General features: G+C 34.9%; 1 protein-coding gene across 1 annotated transcript; it reads right to left on the reverse strand.

Moving 5' to 3' along the window:
* Positions 1-1399: 1399 nt before the first annotated feature.
* On the reverse strand, positions 1400-25128 carry sh3yl1 (SH3 and SYLF domain containing 1). Its single transcript, XM_039669004.2, has 10 exons — positions 24886-25128; positions 19037-19147; positions 17300-17413; positions 16913-16977; positions 14315-14427; positions 11265-11393; positions 10973-11123; positions 9446-9521; positions 9155-9217; positions 1400-2336 (listed from the first exon to the last, which is right to left on the reverse strand). Coding segments are annotated over exons 1-10 (1017 nt in total). The 5' UTR covers positions 24887-25128; the 3' UTR covers positions 1400-2142.
* Between the last annotated feature and the right edge of the window lie 71 nt (positions 25129-25199).

A 25199-nucleotide genomic window follows, 5' to 3' on the forward strand; every position in this document is an offset into this window, starting at 1 on the left:
CATCTGCCAAAAACACACGTTATAATGGAATCATTCGATGCTGCTATAGGATTGATACATGCACAATTTGTCTTTATAGAGCTCAAAAACCACACACATTTTTATACATATTCTCCTTTGAGTGTAAAGTCTTTGTTTTGTAAAGCCTTATTGACAAATTTACAGAATTGATTTCTCTTTTGCTCTTGGATCTTGGAAGATATTGCTCCTGGAAAAGTAAAATGTTTACCTTCACAAAAACACTTGGGGACAAAGTCTGTAATTCTTAAACAAGTTTTGCAATGAAGTACAGTTGGTTAAATCATTGTTTTGAAGAGCTTGCATATATACTGTACCATGCAACAATAATGACCATGTTTGTGCGTGACCAAGTCTTCAACTCCAGATTTAATGTGCACATTTCTGATTTTATTAATTATGGTTCGTGAACATCCATGGAAACATCCATTGCACAAAGGGTCCTTTAGATTATTAAAATGATCCTCACAAACTCTTCAGGTTTCTGAGTTTTTTGGGGGTGGGAACCCAAAATGGTTTTCCATGGTATTGCATGGTAAGAGAGTGTGTGAGACGATCATTGGTACTGCAATGTAATATACAAGTTTGATTTCTCCCCAAGAATAAAGGCCACTGCTCATGCATGCTGGCTATCAAAAGTACAATTTTATTGTATTGATATCAAAGACATTCTGCATATGATTCTTTGCTGAAGTGGAATAGCTCGAACTGAATTATTGTGTGTCTTGAACTTTCTACTATCTGTCCTTTAAAAAAAAAAAAACACAAAAGTGTGTCTTCCAAGCTGCTTCTTAGATGAGACACCAGTATTACATTTGTGATTTTTGGATGTCTTTACAGTTTCTTTATGAAAGTTTAACAAAGTGATTACATATTAAGATCCATATAGCATACATTAACCTCACCCAAGGGTCCGAACACATTCAATCAGCCAAAGTCTTGTAACCAGTAATGTTATTAATATTTTTCACTGCATAAACATGCGTCTGTGTATACCTCGGAGGCAAACTTACACATACATAGGTATTTCATGTAACTGAATACATATTGGATTGCTTTCCTCGGGATGACTCCTTGTGGGCAATGAGTGTTACTGCCTTTCATTATGAGCAATATAATTTATGTAATATAACATAATTTGGTAACGCTTTCTTTTACAGTGTAGTTACCTGGAAAGTACTGGCTAATATAAGGTAAGTACATGGAACTGGGGTAGGTTCACTAGTTATTACCCAGTAATTGTAGTTACTAAAATAAGTATATATACATGGGTAACTGGACTGTAAAAGGAAGTGTTACCCATAATTTCTCTTATTTTATCAAGATAAATGAATTATTAGTTTTACACCAGCACCAAAGACAAATTAATAGAAGTTAAAAATGTAGGAAATTATCTTTATTAGAACGTATATACATTCAAAACCAATAGGAAAACAATCATTCATGATTAATTAACATATGTGCAAAGAGCAATAAATTAAATTATAGCATAGAAAGCAATCCCACTTCGTTAAAAAACAAACATTTTCAAAGTAACAGATCAAGTCAGAGGTGTAAAAGTAAAAGTTTACAGTTCATAACACTTTAAATAAGGCATCTCTATAGGTTTCAGAACCATTTTTAAAGCTTATAGTTTGTAGTAACATTTGTATGCAACAACTGCTCACTTTTGTGATCAGAGAAAAAAGTGGCACAACATGCCGATGGCAAACCACTATCATGTTTCAAATACCTGGAGCAACTGCACTTAAAATACCACAATGCCACTTTTTAGGTGTTCAAGTGATAATTACTGTGTCTGCATAAAACAGCATAACTGTATTCCAATGCAATCCTAGACTATAACATGATTAAAATATATATATACAGGTGTATCTATAAAAAAGGGAACATTTTACTAGTCAACCCACATAATCAAACGGAACAAAAAAAAAAAATAGGACAAAATAATTATATTGAAAAACACCTGTTATCCCTTCATACAACCCGTGAGAGGAACACTGACATCTAGTGCTCCTAAAAATACACACCAACTTCATTTCAAACTGTGCAAAAGAAAAGGCCCCGCCAATGCCAGACAACATTTGTCATCAAGTTGAGCTTTACTTTGGCATCTTAAGTACTTCAGCTATAGGACACAAAATTGGCTGGGAAGATCCCAACCTGCCCTCGTAGTTCTCCCTCCCACCAGTCGTACTGGGACTCAGTTTTGGTGATAACAGTGATGCGGTCTCCGACAGCGAAGCTCAGATCCCCGGGCTGCTGGCCGCTGAACGGGTGCACAGCTGTGACCACTAGAGCGCCGCCTGACGCTTGACCTAGAACACAAGTTTATGTTTAGTAAAACATATTCAAGAACAAATACATATAAATCCTAATTTAAAATATTTTTTTCCCCCTAATTTAAGATTTTAAATTCTAATTTAAATCCTATTTTTTGTAGCATTTTTAAATTTCATCTAATTATAGCCATCAGCATGAAATCATTCTCAATTATTTAGTAAAACATTCATGAACTGATTAAAATGAAACTATTAAGAAATAAATACATTTTTAAAAAGTTCTATATTTGTATTAACATGTTTGTGTTCTCAAGTTTTAATTATATGTAAACTTTATATTTCTTTTATTTGCATTTGTAATTCTATTGTTGAAAATATTTTTGAATTCATTTAAAATTTATCCTGAATGGTATTCCAGCACTGCTTTGTGACAATATGTATTATGATTAGGGCTATTGAGTTAAACTGTATGGTGCATTTAATCATGGGCTTTTCCTTATTTGCAAGCCAGTTTGATAAATTGTTAAATGTAAATGTATAAATGTTGCATATGCAATATTATAGGCAAGTTTTTAATATCATGCATATTTACTTATGATTATGTTAATATAATGTCACCCTTAAGCATGTCAAATGCTTAGAGTGATATATATATTAACATATTCATCAATTTGTATGATATTAAAAACTAAAAATAATGTATGAAATTGTAGTAGCACAATGTCAACACTAGAGAGCAGCATGTGTTCCTATTAAAACAGTTTAGCCCACTTTGGCACACTCTCTCTCTCTAAACACCACAAAACTTCCCAACTCGAATAGATGGTGGTGTGCAACAGTATTAACATCTGCAGATAGTATCTGTCAGCCAGGGGGAAAACCCCTTTCTTTATCTGTCTATCAACATGTTAAGATATAAACAACTGCAATCATTCCTGCTGTCAGGTTAACAAACAGCAAGCGTAAACCTTCAATTACTGAAACTCTTGACTATGTGATTTAACACATCAAGCTGGAATAAATGAAAGATTTACAGTAATCCATGTTATTCCTTCGATACATACAATAGATTTTTTTAACCAAAATGTCTGGTTAAACAGTGTCTAAAACATGACCTTTGATTTGTTACCTAGACATTTTAGCTCAATGTTTACACATGAAATGAAAAATTTAATTTTATAAATGTATGTTAATGTTAACAATTCATTTAAGCATGTTTAATTTGAATCATTTATTTACTTCATCATCATTTGTAATTAAAAAGTCATAACTCAATCTTCCAGGGAAATGAAGGACAAATGCAAACCTCTACATGCCCATCATAACCATAAACCCTGGCCATACAGTATATATATATATATATATATATATATATATATATATATATATATATTTCACAGAACAATATTTTTTTTATTCTTTACGATAATCGGTTCACTCTGAAGTACAAAAAAAAAAATCTGTCGCTATAGGCTACATCCATTACATCATAACTATGTTTCCTTTATTTGATGCCATAACCAGTGTTGTAAAGTATCTGAGTAAATGTAATTAGTTAATTAATAAAAATACAAAGTAGCCAAAAAGATACTTGAGCATCAAAGATATTAGCAACTTTTACTCTCTACTTGACTACATTTTCTGAATAAGTATATGTACACTCTACTACACCAATACATTTGTGAAAACATTTCGTATGGCACCTAACTTTTTCTGCAGCAGTTTATTTCTGCTACAAAAGAGATGTTTCTTAGGTGTTGAGGACTAAGCTGAGCCCACATTCAGTACAAGTAAAAGTCTTAAAGTATCTGAGTTTAAGTAACAGTACTTAAGACTTGTGACATGTGAATTTAAATTGTCATTTTTGCTTTAAGGTATCTGTATTTTTCCTCAAGTATGGTTTTCAGGTACTCTTTTTTTTAACACTTTTCATTTAACTAAACCTTCCTGTCTTATTTTTTATGTTCAAAACAAATTTTGAATCCCAGATTTCCAATGCGGTTTTAGACTAGCAAACTGGCATCCAACATGCATCAAGTGCCATCGAAGGATGCGAACTGGAATGCCAACCCGGAGAATGGGGGGAAACTTTTAGCGAGGGGTTTTCAGGAGTGAAGACATAAGAGAGGAGCAGGGAATCAGACAGAGGTGGAATGTGGTTTCACACTGTTGGCACCTGCTCTGAAATCTCCTGACTCCAAATAAACCTCGGGCATAGCCAAAAGCTTCAGTCGAGCCGTTTTTTCACGCTAAACGCTTTTGACTTGCATCCTAAAATAACTGCATCCATTCGATATAATGTTCATTCCCACAACCACAAGTGCAAGACATGACAAGCAGGGAGTAAGACAGCAATACAATCCAGAGAGTTTCTTCAGATCTGGAAGGGCTGTGTATTTTGGCAGAGTGGTGACATTTGAGCTATGCGGTTTTCTACTTGCACACGCAATATGTGAAAAAGTGACAGCTCATGACAGGGAAGAAGGCCTGCCATTTCTCCTCTCAATTGCTAAATCTCAGATTGGAGCGTGGGCTAAGTCCCATCAGGGACACGGTGACCAAATCTAATCGATGTAACCGTAGATAATCGCTAGCACATTATGGTGGAATGCAAAAGAGCCAATTGACAACCTGGATTCACTTCTCATTCCACAGGAAACAGGAAAGCAGGATCATTCAGAGAAACCCGTATAACAGCTGCTCATCGTGCCATTACACTCAACAAATCAAAAGCTCATAAAACATTATCCCTTTATAGACAAAAGAGTCTTTAGAAATCAGGGTGGCTCTATAACCACCTTTTCCTAAGGCCAGAGATCCATCTAAATGACTGTATTATTATACAGCTTTAATGATCTGGAGGGCAAGGAGTGTTAATGAAACGGTGAGGAGTGAGAGTTTTCCCGGTCTCATTTTTCACAAATGATATCATTATAATTAGGGGGAGAGAAATGTCTGACAGTAAAATAACAAGCAATGTCAACACACCCAGAGACCTTTTTTTCAGCTTAACAATACAGATAAGTATCTCTTTGAGTCATCTTAAAGCGATGATAATCTCAAAGACTAGTCAGTTTTATCATATCATGATGAAGTCTTTCTAGTAACACATCTGCACAACTTCTATAAAAGTGGACAGAACACATATCAAATCAAAAGTCGTTCCCTTCAAACCATTTCATTAAAAGTGTTTTTCTCAATGTTAAGTTTAATGGGATAGATCACCCAAAAATGTCTTTTTAAACATTCCAAAAACTCATTTGCGGGAAGTAGCGTCCCACCATGTGGGAGACTCACGGAAGAGTTGAGATGTCTGAAACGTACTTTTTTTCTGCTGTTGAACACAGTCCATGCAATGAAAGTCAATGGGGTCCAAAACAACAATGGACCCCAATTACTTTTATTCTATGGACATTTTTAATATATGTATTTGGTGTTTCAGAGAACAATAAAATCATAACCAAATCTTTCTGCTGAGGAACATTTCTAATGATCCATTGAAAAGTGGATCAAATTTCAAAAGTAAGCAACAAAACAACAATGGACCCCAATGACTTTCAGTCTATGGACAATTATATATGTATATATATATATATAAATTGTCCATAGAATGAAAGTCATTGGGGTCCATTGCTGTTTCACAGAACAATAAAATCATAACCAAATCTTTATGACTTTCTTTCTGCTGTGGAACACAAAGTGTAAATGATAATGATCCACTGAAAAGTGAAATCGCTGAGGCAATTTCAAAAGTAAGAAACACTGGCACAACCAATCGCAGAAGTTTACGGGAGAGGATATGTTTGTTTGACCAATAGTAGAGAGCAGGAGGATTTGGGAAGCTGAATTTAAAAACAATCACGATTTTTGAATTTCGTTTGGTGACGGTTCACTTTAACCGGCACAATTGATCCATAATAAAACGCCTTTTACGCTCTGCATTTAAATTGTCCCATACAGTTTTGCTGTAGAAAAGTAAAAGTTAACAAAATAAACGGGAGACATCTGTTGTCCTGATTTTGATGAAGTCATCCAATGCCGTGCTTTGACATCCAACAGGTGTACCTGTCTACTTATCCTCAATGAAGCAATGACAACTGGCTGTTGAGACACATCAAGTTGTTGGCTAACAGTATCTATTCCTTGAACAACTCATCAGGCTCGCTTATACATGATCCTCCTCTGGCCAAAGGATTGCTTTTGACTGAGGGTTTAGTGTCTTATGCAGTTGGCAATCGAAATCATAATTTAGGATGCCAGGTATGTTTTGATTTAGAATGACTGTTATCAACCAGTAGAATATTAACATGTAATTTAACAAAATCCGGTAATTAACCATCACAGCAGGAAAATGGACTCCTATTCCCACCTGAAGGAGATGCGAACAATAAAACCTTGTCTACAGCAGTCTCTAACCGTCTGGATCATGCTGAGGAACGTGCACATTTCAAACAATTACTTTTATTTACACATCTGAATCAACAGTTAAAAATAACCGAACAGATGCACCATAATAGCACCTAAATTAATTAAAGATTAAATACAGGAAATGTGGGATGTCAGCTAATCTTTCTCAGGCTGATGTACTGTATGCGTGAGAGAAGTGGAGATAATAATAAAATGCACATAATAATTTAGTTCTTTCAATCTAATTTTAGACATTTTCAATGAGTGTGCACTTCAACAAGCAATTATCATCTGACTCAATGTGTAGGTGAATAAAGTATCACTCATTTATGTAATTAGAAGGAATGCAAATGTACAGCCAACTTTTTTGTTTTGTTTTGTTTTTTTGTGGCAAAGCAGATTTGTTTGACTGTTGGCACCCATGCATTCAAGAACAACTTTACCTGGGACAACAAACCCCACGTCATGTATCTACGACCAGAATGCGTCTAGTTTATATTAGCCTCAGCACGCTTGATCGCCCTCTCTCATAACGTCATTCACTCACATTGAATGAACTGCAGTTGCAGAAGCAAACACAACCTCTCAACGTGCACTTCTGCAACGTTCTGACGGCACTCTAGTTAAGAGGACAGAACAGTAACAATCACATACAGGTACAAAAGCTGGTTTCCAGCTTGCCTATGCTCACGATGGACAGAAACACTAGTATATTTCAGTTCTAGCCCATAAAAAATCTGAATAATAAGCACTACGACCAAAGATTTTATACTTTACTACAATATATACTCTAAAAATCGGCTCAAACATGTTTGGTATCCTCTGACTGGGTGAAATCAAAATCTGAAGCTTAAAAAAATAGAGTCTGTGCTCATCCTACATGATTTCCTGTGAAATCTGTCAACTCCCAATGCCCAAAATCTGCCGACTCTGACTTTCGGCAACTAGTGTCTGACTTGTACAGACTGTAAATTAGAGCAAAAGTCACATAGTGTATTCCAGCCTTTAGATTGTGTTTGTTTAAGACGGTTTTATCTGGCCTGATCAACTGAAAAGTGCCCCTCTAAAACCAGCAAACACACCATGATGACAAGCCTGGAAGACCTAAGATCACAAAACCAACCTAGGCTGGTTTAAGATGCCTTTTCAGAAGGGTTACGAGCAACTTATTTTAATCAATGGTTTTAAAAAAACAAGTTACTGGTGCGTGGCATCTAGCTGTTTTCTTAAGACTGCAGCATTTGCTTCCTTTCAGTTGTCCTTTATGAGCAGAACACACCATAATCTCCCTTGAGTGTTGAGTGCTGTTGTTGGCTGTCCTGGACTTAAAATCAGTGCAAATGTTAGTATTGTAATGTTTTCATGATCAATCATTGCTGTCTTTTATACTTGTGTATTAAAGATTGGCACGAGTACTCGTCTACTGTTTTGTTGGGAATCAAAAATGTTAGTTAGCAAGACTTGAGTGGTGATTTAGGACAGTATCTCCTCCCAGTTTGTCCTATTAAAAGGACAGGGAGGCTGCCAAATGTTTTGATGCTCGGGTCTGTGTGTGACAAAATCCACCAGTCCTGAATCCACACACATTATCTATTAGCTAATGGCCTTTAAAATATCTCCCCTCATGGATGAAAATGTCATCTCACTGTGGGAAAGAATGCGTTTGCTGCATAGCTGACTTGTGACATGGCAAAGAGCACCAAGGCCCTTCCTGAATAAAAGAAGATGGGAAAAACAGCCAGTCTACAGCTCATGGCTTCTTTCGAAATCTTCCCAGCCAGTCTGAGGGGTTTTCTTCGAAACGGGGCAGGCAAAGCCACTCCGTCGCGTTTTTTTTTATTCTAATCCCTATAATTCAAGTTTAAACACAGGCCTTTAGGAACCTAATGCAAATAAATGAGAATGTTAGTGGAGCTGAATCGACGACAACACAAATCATCCTCCACAGGCTGAGCTGATTAATGAGAGGATCTCACACAGCACTGGTTGTTTCTTCTCGTGCATTTCGGAAATGTAATTAGCCGTTGCTAATCTAGTGGTTTTAATCCACTTTATAATTTATCAATGTTGAATGAAATGCATGACCACATTGTCATCTTTATTCTCACAGGTATTTCTTGTTGTTTTAAAAAGTATCTGATTAACCTCATACACAGAAGGAATAATCCCTTTTGTTCGGATATTCAATATGCTTGAATAAGCAGGGCGGGCTACAAAACACACAGTCAAATCTTCTTCTGTCAGTTTATTATCATAATCACAGGTGTGAAGCATTTTTTTTTTAACAAACATAATTTTACTTAAGTAGGGAAAAATGGTTATATTTACCTGTGTGAGAAGCTTGTGTTAACAGAAATACACAAAACCTTTTGTATGATATTTTCTTACAGCATAGTCCTCAAAATAAAATACATTACAAATATAAAATCAAAAAAAAAAGCACTCACCTGAGCTTTCATCATCCCAGCTGTCTAAGCTCGGATAAAGAACTGGCTTCACAGATGCAGGAGCTGTGAGAATATAATTTTCTGTATAGTTATATAGTTTTTAATCAACATAACAATAAAAGAGTCACCCAGAATCAGAGGCAATGAGATGGCACATTCCTTCTAATTTTACAATAACCCCAGAAAATATATGAACATTTTTTTTTAGACCTATGCGAGTTCAATCAGTCACCATATTTCTACTCTGAAAGATGAAATGCGTGCGGATCTGAGGGGTCACTCGGCTCTTACCTTGAGTCCTGGGTGTGTAGGCAGAGGAGGCAGCTCTCTGTGTGGGAGGCCTTGGTCTAGATGGTGCTGAACTCATCTGTGAAAACAGAGACACCCAAATATACATCAACAGGCTTGTCTCTCACCCAGTGAACTTGATAAACAGAGACTGGCACTATCAGTATGCAAGGACAGTTCACAACTTAAATATTAATTGGATTAAAGTATACAAGCAACTGAATATTCACTGTATTTCTAATAGTGTACTGTAATCCTACAGAGACCTATTGATTTAGCTTCATTCCAACTTATAAAACTAAATAATTAAATGAGATACTCATTACTATGACAGGGAATAAACCTGATTTCATAAGACCACTGTTTTTTTCAGCACATAACCCCAGTGACCAAAATGAAGTGCCAAGTGTAAAGCCTATATTACTGTCATCTACAATGTTTTATAGATGTCTGATTTATAGTAGCCATCAAATGAAGCTTACAACCACCTTCTAATGTGTTGAAAGACTTTGTCAGCAGATTATATTTCTCATGCTTTATGTAGGTGTAACTTCTTCATTCCAAACTCACAGAACTACTGCATACCTGTGATTTTTTTACTTTGTTTGAGGGGTTCCTGTGTGCATGACTCAAATGAACAAAAAGGAGTAAAAAAAAAAAAACTTGAGTCAGTGGAAAATAGTGTGACTTTAAATCCCATCAAGTAAGAGAGATTAAAGTTACTTAACCCTTACCCTTCAAATGAGTGATGTTGCCAATCAAATTACTGTGATGTTTTAGCATGCAAAGACAAATCACACGGGCAATTTAAACACAGTTAAAGATTAGCTGAATGGGTGAGGAATATTTATATTGTTGCTAATCTGGTAATACAAATGAGAAATGTATCAATCCTGTAAGACTATTTCAACAGTGTTATTTCAAAAAAATATTTTTATTAAATTCCTATATTGCTGCACAAGAAAAAAATACTTGAATTCAATATGATGTCAACAATTCCTCTAAATCTGATAAGAGATGGGGAATTTGTGAATAAACAATCTCTTTCAGCTCTACAGTCATTCTTGGGATTCATCTAGTCTGATTCACTCTAGTGAATCAGTTTGTTCAGACACAGTTCATGTAAATGATCCAATTAAATAATAGCAAACTACTATTCACAACTAAATCACAATTTCGAGTCCCTGTCCTGCATTTAACATATTTAGCGACAGTGAAATATTTAGTTAAATGAATTCATCACTAATTTTGTTGTTGCTGTAGATGGTGTATCTGTTATTAATGTAACCGTTCAAGTTTGATGTCATCACCCTGATAGCACTGCTTGTTCATCCATTCAAAACTCTCATAGTCAGAAAAGTACAGCTTTGATAAAACCAAAAATCATCAGAAAGCAATATTTAACATTATTTTATATAGTCTAGCTAACTACGTTTTCAAAAGAGTAGCAGAAAACTACTTCTGAGTATCTTGAAGCTCGGCCAGCTTTAGTTTGGGGCCAACATGGTGCAGTAGTGCACAGAAAGTAACCTTGCTTGAAGCTGGCATGTGTTTGTTCTGCCAGTCGGTGGTGTACTTCTCAGTGTAGTCCTGCAAAATGGTGTACAAATCATACGCTTCAGGTGGGGGTTCCACATCTCCATTGAGAATAGCAGAAGCACGAATGTCTTGGCCATAGAACCTATTCAAAAGTAAGGATCACATAAGATATCAACTACGGTATAACAATGAAAACACAAAGTAGGTCGAAATGTGAGGTAACATCGGAGCCTGAGGGCTTTATTTCAACATTTAAACTCTTTAACCTATGACATGTGCTTACTTTCGGTTGGTTTCTTTGCGCTCAATGAGGTAAGAACCGACGAGAGACACTCCAGCGTAAAGGCCACGAGATTTGCAGTACGAGTAGACAGCCGCTGTACTGCGAAATGCCACATCTGCCTCCAAATTCCTGTCAAACATGCTCAGTCAGACTTGTATATATGCAAGGAATAAACACTACACAGTCAATGATAATAGTGGAATCAAATGGGAGGATGAAACTTTCATAGGGTCCGTTTTTCTTTTATACTTTACATTTGTTTTTAAACTTACTCAACCATTCAAAACTTTAAGGGCTAATGTGAGGATATTTTGACAATTTTGTGTGCATTTGTGCTTTCAAGTGCAAGAAGACACGCGTACAAGAACTCACTTCAGTATCGTGCACTATATGAGAGGCGGCTCTATCAAAAACGTGCAAAAACAGCGTAATCGAAATTTAAATTTTATTACAAGTATCCAATTCCTGAATTGGAATCGATTTTTTGATTTCCAACCCTATTTCTAACATTAGGAAACATTGGAAGGATGTGCAGAGCAGTAGGTGCTACACAGTAAAAAAACGCAGATGTTTGGACAGTCATTTATTAATGTCATAAGGTAGGGGTGGTTGATATACTGGTTGAAATTTGCCATCGGCTCTGTAGCTGTTACGAAAGCTTATTGTTTACATGCATTTTTAAGCATTGCGGTTTAAAAACAAGTGATTTTAAACCGTTTAAACAGCAAAAGAGGACTCACTTTAGAAAACATGCACTGTCTGAGTTTGAGACTGTCTCTCAGCGCTGTCTGAGAGATCCGTGCACACAAAGCCGCTGTAAAGAGTATGCATTGTTTTTTATACATTTGATTACTTTATACATTTTATATAGTAGTTTGTTAAGGTCTATTCAATGTATCACTTATTTGTCTTCAGTAAGCTTGAGAGTTTTTTTAGGCTAGTATTAGTTTTTTTACTTGAAGGGTTGTGCATAAGACTAACATGCCACCTTCATAATCATGACATGACATATGTTATGAATATGAAGGAAGTTTTATGCATGTTTGTTACAACTGTGTCATTCGCTCAGTTATGATCATTTTAATGCAATATACATTGTTTGAGATGTCTTTGTTATGACACCTTGACATAAACCAATACATCATAACCTGTCAGTGTCTTTGCCATGACAACTTGACATTACTAAAAACACAACCTGTCATAAACATGACATAGCAGATTAATAATCAAACTTAAGAAACCACCTAGCTTTATTGGTGAACATTACATTAAACTATCAGGTGGTTGGTTTTGACATTGGCTGTAATGAAGCCATTATAACGTTTTAATGACAAATTCAATTAGTACCACTGTAGTTGAGGTCACGAAAAATATTCATGACACAGTTATAATGGCCTCATGACAGTCAATGTCAAAGCCAACCACATGACAGTTTAACTTCATTTTATGTCAAGTTGTAATGACAAAGACAGTGATAGGTTATGATGTTATGGTTTGTCAAGATGTCACACAGACATCTTAAACAATGCCATATTTGCATTCAAAGTGTCATTATTGAGCGAAAAACACTTAATGACAGTTGTCATAAACATGCATAAACCCTACTTCATATTCAAGTCATGTCATGGTTATGAAGGTGTCATGTAAGTCTTATGCACACCCCTTCAAGTAAAGTGTTACCCCTTATTTAAAGCAAAAATAACTATATTGTGATGTATATTGCTATCATGAAATAAATTACTCATATCGTGATATAAGATGTTGGTCATATCGGCCAGTCCTACTATAAGGATTCAACATAACTTGCAGAACAAAGACATGATTTTCAGCTCTAAAAAATACAGTAATTTTTATTTAAAACGTTGTCTTTATATGACCCCTTTAAAATTTCTGTTTCATTTTTCACCAACTAAAGAGACCTTGATTTTGATGCAATCCTTGATTTTATTAAAAGAATGAAATGTGACATTTATATCAAATATATCTTAGTAGGTGGTAAGAATTTTCTATTCCAAGAATAACTCATTTCAGAAGAGCACACCCTGCAGTCACTGCAGCCAAACCAAATACAAATCTGATCTAATCAAAACCAAAAACAATCAAACACATCCACAATAAGTGGAATCTTCAGTCCTAGTTTTCAAAGCTACTGTAGTGTATTGGGCAACCATTCAGTATAATATTGCTTGCAGCTTTATTCTGGCGAGATCCATAAACAACGATTAAAGCAACGAGAATAAAAAGGACTTTCCAAACAAGCATAAACACAGCAGAATCTGTCAATTAAGGTAAACTCACTGATTCACCTTAGAACAATGCAGCTGTCATTTAAACTAGCACTATTGAGTACTCTTATAGCATGGACACCCTTCATTATCTATAATTCTCACAGTGTTTTCCACACAGGCTCATGCTTGCAAAATTATGAATGACTGTGTTGCAGGTGAAAGCTTAAGCTGGCAGCTCACAACTGTATACATTTTTTTGTATAAACATGTCATTAGAGAAAATGAGTCCCTTGTGAAGTGATATATAGATGGCTTTTATATTCTGTTGATTATATTTGTAATTTTCAGTAAGAGCAAGAGCTTTTCTGTCATTGCTATCCGTAAATGCACTAAATCAACCGTTCAAAAATATTACAGCTAATTTATACCTTCACAGAAATGCTGTGAAAGCCTTCCATCGCCTATGTAAACACTTTAAAAACTTTCTCCGAACAAACGGACTTCAACGCTTGATTTACAAACACATGGAACACAATGCAGCTCACAAAAAAATTGCAAAAAAACAATCATAATATCAATGTCCTTACATAAATCAAATCTTTCTTCCTTAAGCCATAACCTTTGATTTTCAGACGCATCCAAATAAAAAAATTAAACACTTCACTTCAGTCATAAAAGTGCCATGTCAAATTACGACACATTGCTTAACAGTGGACAGGCATTTGCTCAAAGCACTTACGTAAGTTTCCATACCTTCACTCTACATTATTCTGACCCCTGGCAACAGAATGGGGTATTACACAGTAAAATTAACACACATACCTGCCAAGAGGCCCAACAGCCACAGTGCAGTTTCCTCCAAGTGTAAGATTCCCTCCTTTACTAAAAGCATCCACAGCTCTCCTCTGATTCAAGATGATGACAAAATCTGATGACTGGAGATGAAAAAAGAGGACACGCGTCATGTTTTATGTGCGCATTAGATGGACGGTTTAAAATCAAAAATCAAAAGTATTTTTAATTTAATTTAATTTAATAAAAATGGGAATAAAAATGATAAGTCAATAAGAATTTTATCCACACTGAATGTGAATGCTGACCAAGGGAGTTTTAGTTTATTTAATTTTTCCCGATTTTTTTAAATATTAATTTTAATTTTAAATGGAACATCTATAGTGTATACATAGTAAAGCTATAATGAAAAAGCTTTAGAATTTAGCTTAAACTCCCAAGGTTAACAAGTGCTAGCCAATTGTTCGTATCTAGTGATGTTCCTATGTTGCATGCCGTGCTAAGGAATTATATGTAATATCATGTGTCGATTGGGTGATTCAAGAAATACAATCATAATGGTCTTAAATTATATAAGTGATACAAGGTATTCCTCCTGGTTCTGCGAGCACTGGAACTCAAGTTTGTATGTTCTTAAATAATGTTTGTTGTATGTAAATCTATGTTTGTATGTTATTATTTTCCGTTTCATTACTTTGTGATATGGACCTATGGGTCTGGAATAAAGAATAATAATTATATTTTATTTTTACTTTATTTTTACTTTATTAATTCTGTATTTAAACAATATATATATATATATATATATATATATATATATACACACATAGTGCCTTTACTTAAATATAAATACTAAAATACTGTCATTGTAATCAAATAATTGTATCAATTTTGTAGTGTTTTCCGCTAGAATACACAAAACATTTTTTTTAAATAATTTAACATGTTTTATTTTTATATAATTTTAGCTTTAGACATTTTGAATTTTCAACCAAAAATTCAGTATAAGAATAAGTCAATAAGAATTATGTACAGAAAGTTGACCAGGGGATGTCATTTAAAAGAAATTTAATTTAATTTAAAATGTAATTTCTATTTTATTTTAACTTTACACAAAAAAAGAATAAATCGTGCCACAGATTTGCTGTATTAAAATCAGTTCAGGTGTCTAAGCACCACCAGACCATGTGATGTTAGATAGTAGGCAAGTGTGTCCATCATGCACATGTGATGTATCTAGTTATCATCACTCTGACAAGCACTCCGCCAACTGCTGAGCTTCTGTCACCAGCAAAACATTAAAAAGTTGCTCTATATTCAGCAATAGTTTTTAAGCTTTTTTAAATTTTAGTTGATGTTGAAAGATTTGGACCGGATTCAGACATGCTCTGGTTTTAATGCCTAAAGATAAAATCAATATTTCCTGTACTCCACTGCAACTTATCAGGTGTGTTGCTACATACTGAGAGACAGAGACTGCAGTGCTAACCACAGTGCCTGAAGGCTACTCCAGAAATTAATCAAAAGTGTCAAGATGCACAGGCGCTCGGTACACAAATGACTCATCCGAGCTGCAATCCAAGGTCAGGAAACAAAGTGCAGCTTCTGCCCGATGCTGACAAATGACCTCGCTGGGCACATGTCACATGCACAGTGATTTCCTGTGCCAGAGATATGAAGATCCACTTTATGCTTTGAAAAATGATGAAGCCAGCACTTGAGCTAATAATAGCTCCTGAGTCCTGACAAAAAGGCTGACATCTGGTTCAGGGAAAAGGACGTAATGAGTTATTCATAATGGGTCATGCTTTTACAGAACACATTGCAAGATTCACGGAAAACTTAGTTATGTGATTTTATTTCAAATCAAAAAGAAAACAATTATTTTGAGGGGCACCTGTTTATCATTAGTAAATGATAGTGAGACCATCCGTACTCAGGTGATATATTTGACGAAAGTAAAGTCAATTGCAAAAGTAAAGTCAACTTTTTTTTAAAGATTTTTTTTTTTTAAGTGTGGGGACAGTTCTAAATCAGTGACGGATGATGGATGATGGGAAGAAAAAGAAATAGAAAACAAGACAGCCAAGTCAGACGGGGCAAATATTTCAACGTCTTTATGTTCTTGTCTATGCATGACTCAGACATTCTCGATGGAAAGAAAACATGTTTTTTGCATGACATTGAATGAGAAGCAATTTACAAATTATACCCTGATGAAGAATCTATAGTAATGTCTGCATACAAAGCATAATCCATAGGCATACAGCATAGTGTAGTGCAAGATGTTCATCTAATACATGAATAAAAATGTTGCACTCTCTGATTCAGCACAAAATCTAAGAGACTGAAACTTTCTTAACCATGTTATATGTTATAACATATGTTATATGTTTGTATATGTCTTTATATGTTTTTTTATGATAATTAATTTTCTATTGGTTTAAAAAATAAGTAAATAAAAATACAATATTCACAGATGTTCTACTAAAGAACCCAAGAGGAATTTTAAAGTAATGGAAAAATTACCTTTTTGTATATTTTTAGACAATTTAGCCAAAATCATGATTTGTACTTGAATTAAAGAAATTGGTTGTTCTTTTAGAGAGTGTCAAATTAAAAACTTACCTCCAGACCAATTTCAAATCCTCCACCGAGTCCAGCAATGCCAATTGCTGAAGGAGCAGACCATCCTTCATAACAGAACAATAAGCAAAACAAGAAAAACACTTAAGTCAATTAATCTCTAAATGTTTGTTTATTCCGTTTATAATGTTGTTTTAAGGCAGCTGCCAGACATCAATTACACCATAACCCATTACACTCCCCATTTTCACAAATTGCTCTATTTTGTCGTAATAGTTGTGAGTTAGGGTTTATCTAAACATGTACTCAGAAACACTATGTCAGAAACTATATAATCTCCCGACCTCACCAAGCAATTATAGGCCTACATGCAAATATATTTGACGCTCAGAATAAATGTCAGAACGGACGCCAATAAAACCCACTTACTTCCATCAGCGAGTCTTGCGATCACAATCCCGCTGCCGCCCCTCGCAGTGATCATGAAACCTGCTTTGAAGACTGACAAGATGGCCAGTCCCTGAGCCTTGGCAATGACATGAGCTGGTGTCAGGTTGTGGAAAAGATAGAAGTAATGAATAGGAGATATTATAATTGGACTTGTGCAGGCAAAACTGTTCTGAATCTAGAGTCACAAGTACTGAAATGTAAAAAAATGAATAAATGTGCAAATGCAAGATGAAACAGGTAGGCAGAGTTGATTGGTGCATTGTGTTTTCGCACAAATATGGAGAAGTCACTGAGTGAATTGCATTCATGTCACTTTCTGAAGACATGCATGAACAGATACTTGGCAATGGACCGGTAGAAAGACTACTAGTCTTGTACACAAATGACATCAGTCAACAGAAATGCTAACTTTGGGCTGTTAATAGCACTTAAATGTCTGGCATGAGTGCTATTACTGCATCAGGATTAGCCTAAGCCCTTAAAGCACAATTAACCGTGGCTTCAACAAGTATGAGTGTCAATGCATATACATTTTAAAACATCAAAGTGCCATTTATTTTGGCACAACACCATTTTAAAACATTTCACTACAATTAAAGGTACACTATGTAACTTTTTCGTTCAAAATTAACTAAATTTAAGTAATAAGCCAATACATCATCAATATGTTTTTGTCTTACCCTGATTCACTATGTTCTACTCTCCATTGACAGTCCACACAACTTTGACGCTCATAAAGAGAACTTTGAAGTTCATAAAGAGATCGTAAACTAATCCATATGAATTGAGCGTTTTAGTTCAAATTTTCAGAAAAGACTTGATCGCTTACTGAGATGAACAGACTCAATTAATTATTTTATTCACATTTAAACATTGATTAGCGAGCAAACATAAACACCTCAACATGCTTGACCCGCGAGAACAAACCTCATTGGTTTTGCTGAAACTCAAATGTGCTGCATAACACGAGAATGATCCTCATTGGTTCTCAAATGTCAAGCGAACGTGCTTGAGCTTCTGTTATCTGATCTGTTCATCATATAAAGCGATGGAGTCTCTTAAGAAAATTTGACTAAACTATACTCAATTCATATGGATTAATTTTACGATCTCTTTATGAACTTTAGCGTTGACTGTCAAAGGAGAGTACAGAAAGCTCTCAGATTTCAACAGATAAGATCTTCATTTTATGTTCCAAAGAAAAATCAAGGTCTTACGGCATAATTAATGACAGAAATTTCATTTTTTGGTGAACTATCCCTTTCAGTTTAAAGTATAAAACAACAGACGATGAGCATGGAATAAATAGCATGTCCATAGTCAATATGATGAACTATGTTGAACATTTAATGTTTTTGATTCATACTTGTTCCATATGGGTCGGAAGGAGTGATTAAACTAATTTGTTTTTTTTGTTTTTTTATAATAATGAATGTAATAATTTATACATTAAATTTCCCTAAACAGAAAATTTGCAATCCATAAATCAATAAAAAAGTGAGTAACTCTTTTTAACAAATCTTGCAGTGCCTTTTTTTTTTTTACAAGGTTTTCAAAAAATAAAAGTTGGTAAAAATATGATACCGATTCTTATGTTGTCAGATTTTTATCAATTGAAAAAAGGGAAAAATTGAATTTGATTGATCACTAATCACTGAAAGATAAAAGTTTTCCCATTGTTTTCTAATTGGTTTATGACAGCAGCACAACAATTACCTGGAATAAGTTTGTCAGGTCCCATTCTGTTGGATATTTCCGTGAACTCTCTAAGGATCTTGCCGGCCTTCTTGGCCTCAGACTTGAGGTTAGCAGGAATAGGGTTATTCACTGTAAAAGAAACATTAGAAGATGGATAATTTTTTCTTCCTCTGCTTCACATTCCAAAATTCTGAAACGTCAAATGTCTACAGACCAAATTTGTAGGATGTTTTGCATCTTCCTGAATGCTTTCAATTCTACTACGCAAAACGCCTCTCTAGTGGCATCTGCTACTATGAACCTGAACCTGTTTTAAATACCAAAATTATTTAAAGGCTATGGCCAATATTTAACGACTTGTTCAAGGTAACAGACTATGAAATCACCACAATTACATGTTCCTCTATTTTTATAAAGTTTCTCTCCAATGTAATATGACAAACTGTAAATTATTCATTAATACATCAACATAACCATGTCAACATAACCAACATAAGTTATTTTGCTCACCTCATTAATAATTGCACTAATTATATTAGCCAGAGAGAGTCAGTCAGTGATTAGTGTGTTAATATTCAAAAATGTGTCTCCCACGAGTCACTGTCTGAGTCAGATTTGCCTTTCCTTCTTGTTGTTACTCATTACATCTTATCCAAGCCCATCTACAAGCCACGGAGACACTGATGCTGGTAGAGTTTAATTACAACATATAGAAAGATACCAGGTCAAAGTTAAAAAAAAAAAAAAAAAAAATGTATAAAAAACTAAATATAATTTAAAATGCTGACTAATGTGATGTAACTATCAAAAAACAACAAGTGACTGTCTTGGCGGAATTCATTCTTTGCTCGTGACGCCACAAGTACTGTCTGGCGGCAAGAACGTCGTTCTCTAGCAACGAAACCCAGTAAACTAATCAAGGATCTTGCTAGGACGTCGCCAGTTAATTATCCAACAGATGGTGTTTTGAGGTGTAAACGACATGCCAGATAGTTGTTGAGCAATTGGATGCACTAATGTCAATCGTGTAATCTTAACATAAATGTGCTTATACGTTCGCCAGTAGGTGGCGAAAAGGCGTTCATCTGTATGTGATTTAATTTGATATGGTATGAGAAGATCAATACATGCAGAATGAATGACATGTTACTGTTGTACTGCATCAACTTATTACTTATTTGCATGCTTACTATTGTACACTTATTACTACACTACATTACAGCCTAACAGATTGCTAACAGAAACACTACCCATGTATTTGAAGGTTGAGCAAGCAAGCTTATTGGCTACTGATTCAGCAGGAACCAATCAGCAGCACCCTATAGAACATAATGATGTGATTACGAGCAGGTTGAGTTAGGACTTATAAGCCTGCGCCATCTAAAGTTTTATGACATAAATTTGTCAGAGGAATTGATTTTTATTATTTATTTATTTATTTATTATTTAATTTGACTAGCCCCCACCCCACCCGCACACACACAAATTACACATATTTATATGCATGTACACATAGGGGTGTATATGCAAGTATGACATTTTTAAAGTAATTTCGAATAATATGAATCTATAAAAAAACTGTACCCGATGTACAAGTATAATACAAAAGCATTCCTTTTAAATACCACCACACCCACATTTTGCGACAAAGATTAATCCATCACTTTCTATTACCTGATTTTTGACGGATGAATGATTCACTGCATATATTGGGGTGATCAAGCACCCTTTTGCAACAAATAAAGAGTCGCTTCTGGCGTGTGCACCCTTTTTGTGGTTTACTCAGGGGGGTACTTGCAAAACGTCACTTAGTCAGTTGAAGAATTCTTGGAAAACCATCCACATCAACAAGACGATTCACCTGTATGCACCTGCTTAAATATTTTAATATAGTAATACCAGGACACCCTCCAATTAGACAGTTCTTTCCAACTAATGCTACTCGAGACATTCTTAAATATATAACGTCTAAGAAGAATGTTTGTTATATATGCATATGTGATGTATCCCCCTTCTTGTTTTTTGCATTAAATCTGAAGATAATTTAAAAAGATACATTGATTTGCTTTCTTATATCAGGGATTCATAACTCTAGTTGCCCTAGTTACCCTTGTTTTCCAGATAAATGTTGTCTGTAAAAAACGCAGTAAAAAAAAATTAAAACTAAAAAGTAACAGTTTCACAAAGACTGTTGTAATTTGGCATTCTTTAAATGTTTAAGTGATATTGATGTCATTACTCAAGGTTATTTTTTAAGTAACTCACCACTATCATACTACTTTTACACAAGGGTCAAAAAATCTATTCACATACATTTATGGCTCATTTAGATTCCTAATACGCACACAAGTTGCACACAAGTTACAGTTTGTTTGTTCATGTTCCTAACCTTAAGAATTAGCAAAAAAAATTATCATAAAAACTACCCCAAGTTCAGGACATCACATGAAAAAGCAGATGACTAACAAAGAAGTCATTCACAGTTGCTTGAGATTATTTCCCAAGTAAAAAAGGAGAACCAAGTTCATGTTCTGTTTTTTACCCATTAAAAAGTGCCTATTTTAAGAAGCATATCTTGAAAAGAACTGCACACACAATGGGACACAAGATATCTGAAAGTGAACTGGAGTCCTGAACTTTGTAAGACCTGCATGAAGACCGTAGAACTAGCATCAAATTGGTAATTTTTTTCACAAAGTGCTGTTGTGTAATAATCTCTCTCATTACATATACATTGTAGCAGTAAATGCCAGGCTGTGGCTGGTAACACCTCTATGATTCTCTTTCACTCCCGTGATATTTTAGTATTATACAGCTGTGTGCTGTAAATTCTTCTCTAGTTTGTCATACAGCTGTTGATGTAATGCGCTGGAAAATTGCTCTACTGAACTGCCATCAACGTACATAAAACTTTACGCGCTTTCAAGAGATACCTTAACTTCTACGTAAGTAACTTATGTCAAATAGCATCTCATCTATCAGATATTCTGCCAAATCACCTCACAAAAGAATGTTTGTCTGAATCATCAGACTAACCTGATCTCATGACGTGGTTCTAAAGAGGATTAGTACGCACTGAGCAACGTAATGGTGCTTTGAGGAATCAGGTGCTACAAGCAAAATAAAACAAAACAATGTTAAAGGAGTATTAGTGATCTCATTTTCCAGAAATATTTACAATTCTGATCAAAAGTTTGGGGTCGGATTTAAAATATATATATATATATATATATATATATATGTGGATATGTTTAATTGATCAAAAGTGAGACCAAAGATATTTATGATGTTCTTTTGAGCTTTCTATTCATCACATATATTGGAAAAAAGGTATCATTGTTTTAACAAAAACTGTTTTTAACATAATAATAAACAATGTCAGCACCAAATCTGCATAAGTATGATTTCTGAAGGATTATGTGAGTAGAGTATGACTGGAGAAAACAACATTGTAAGATTTACAACAAATCTAAATATTTCTATTTTAATGTATTATTGCTTTTGTCAACCTTTGTCAGGCACGTTTCCAAAAAACATTTTTGTAAATTATACAGGCCCCAAACATTTACAAATTATTTTTGTTTACTAAAAGAAAATATGCACGTTAATTTAGCAAATTCAGAAATAGGGGTTTTCCGGAAATAACTATGCATACAGAATGATAATAATGCTTTCATGACTAAGTATAAAAAAGTTTAAGGCAAAAAAGTGGATAAGACACAATGAATGTGATTGTTTTTTGTAGCAACACAACACATAGCCCAAAAGGGGCAACCAAACGTGTTTTATGAACTGGACCAAAACCCTCTCACACAGGCCCTGGATCAGTAGGCCATCCGTTTGAGCCATGCTAAATGCAAATGATAAAAATGCAACTAACTATATATTATTTCATGCATATTTAAGATAGCAAAATGAATATGTACAGAGTTTTGCTCCAAATTCATGTCACTTGTTAGAAGTTAGACAAAATCAGCAGATCCCAACATGAACAGATTGCAAGATATTTGCAAAACTTTGCTTATTGGTGGGCCTATGCAAGTCTTGGCAATATAAGTGTCCTTGTTTGATCTCAAGGACTTTTTAAAATTTAGTTTGTACAAGAAACACTTTTGGTACTGTACTGGGCCAATGCATGATGCCCAATGTAAAATCCTGAAGCAAAATCATTTGAAAAGCACCGCTAAAGAGCAATTGAAGCGCTATTTCCGACCCTAATGTCAGCTGCCACTGAATAACATGAGCCTTGGGTCTTTTTCTGATTTATGTCTAATACAAGAATCCCCTCTTTCTGTTCTATAAGCCTACGGCTGTAATACATGTGTCTCCAACAGAAAGCATGAACTTTGTGAACTGAGAACATCTGGAAGCGGATTTGCAGGACTGATGCAGTTCTTTTTTATTTTCTCAAGAGACTTGAGAACAATAATGCTTACTGTAAACTTTGTATTGCATATATTGCCCCTCGAATCTGACAAGAAACGGTACCAACCAAGCTTTTCCTTGGGGCATCTTAGTAAGGCTTATTACTGTCCCCAGGTAATAGTGGATGGTGTTGTTTTCCATTCATTTTCTCATTCATGTAAAACCTGTGCTGTGACTGTCATGGAGAGGGGGTGAACTAATAAATGCACCTGTGGTGACAAGCGTAACAATGAGAATATGATTTTTGTGATTACTACTGTACAAATAATTACCGCTTACGCAGATAATTAGTCAATCCCAGATTAACATGGCAATATAAAGCATGAAAAATGCAAATATGCTGGGACAGTGCAATTATGCCTTAATTTGTAGTTGGAGGATATAATGAACAATTACGGATGCAGCATTGATCCATAGAGAGAGAGCGCAAACATCTGACTGACACTGACACTTACAGTGGAGGTTGCTTTAACACTTTAGACAAACAACTTAATCAGTGAGGCTCAAGAATCTTCATTCAGTGCTTTTTAGTCCTTTAAAATAAATTATCAATGATAAATGAGTTTTTTTTTTTTTAAGGGATCGAATCAGATGCAAATGTCAATAAAGACGGAAATGTGGTTCTAGAATGAAATAAATAAAGTAAAAAAAAAAAAAATGGCACAAAGTATGATGGACACCTGGAGCCGGTTCCAACAAACCCCTCAAGTTCAATTTAATAGTGATAATTTGTTCATAATTATAGCCTTAAAGCTTTTAAACACATTCGACAATTTTCACCATGCATGTTAACAAAGCTACTGGAATGTCGAAGGGACACTCCGGATCATGTCAAGCTGTCTGCTACAAGGTGGAGAAATTAATATCTACTTTCCCACAGGGGTTAAATTAATTGCTTTTGTCAATCAAGACCGCAGACAGCCTATCGCGTGTGGCAGCAGCAGTGACGTCAAATAAAGTGCACGTCATGCAGATGGTATTTATATCATCATGCTCCACTACCATGGTGAATCTACAGTCTACTTTTTTTTTTTTTTTCTCAGAGTAGAAACTAGACGGAAACTAGACGGTAGATTGACCATGGTCATGATATTTTACACTGCAATATAATTAGGCTAACAGAACCAGTTATTATACTGTCTCTTGTCAAAGTCAAACATAATGATTTTCTTTTTAACATATTCTGTCAGTTTTCCTGTATGGAACAATCAAATATTTTCCATATCACATACTTACCTTGACTTTATACTCTGAAAATGTTTTGGGTAGGCTATGTTTAATCTAGCCTATTTAGCAGAGATATCATAGGCTACTTTGAAAAGTCGTAGGCTAAACCAAAACAAATACCTCTTCACAATAAACCTACTCGATTACTACAGGAAGTTACACGTTGGGTTATTACCGATTCATCTCAGGGAATAAGAAAAACCTTCTCTACTTACTTTTACCAAAAAAGGACTTTATTCGCCAGGATCGGGGACTTCTCGAAGTTTAAGTAGACTTTTATGTAGCCTCACCTGGTACAGGTAAGAGAAGTTAATAGTGATAGTGAACACTTCCTATGCACCTGCCCAACCGGTTTATAACCATAACGTTAGACTTAAAGGACCCGCAAAGAACTGAAGCCAGATATAATGATTTCAATGTGTTTGGTAAATGACATGTAGCCTATAAATTTTATTAAAGAATTTTGTGAACAAATTAGCTTGTCACAATTATAGACCATTATTTTAGCCATAGAGAGATCAAAGTTCCA

Source organism: Pimephales promelas, chromosome 15, assembly GCF_988280905.1.
Source record: "Pimephales promelas chromosome 15, fPimPro1.hap1.1, whole genome shotgun sequence".
In the NCBI taxonomy this organism is placed as follows: Eukaryota; Metazoa; Chordata; class Actinopteri; order Cypriniformes; family Leuciscidae; genus Pimephales; species Pimephales promelas.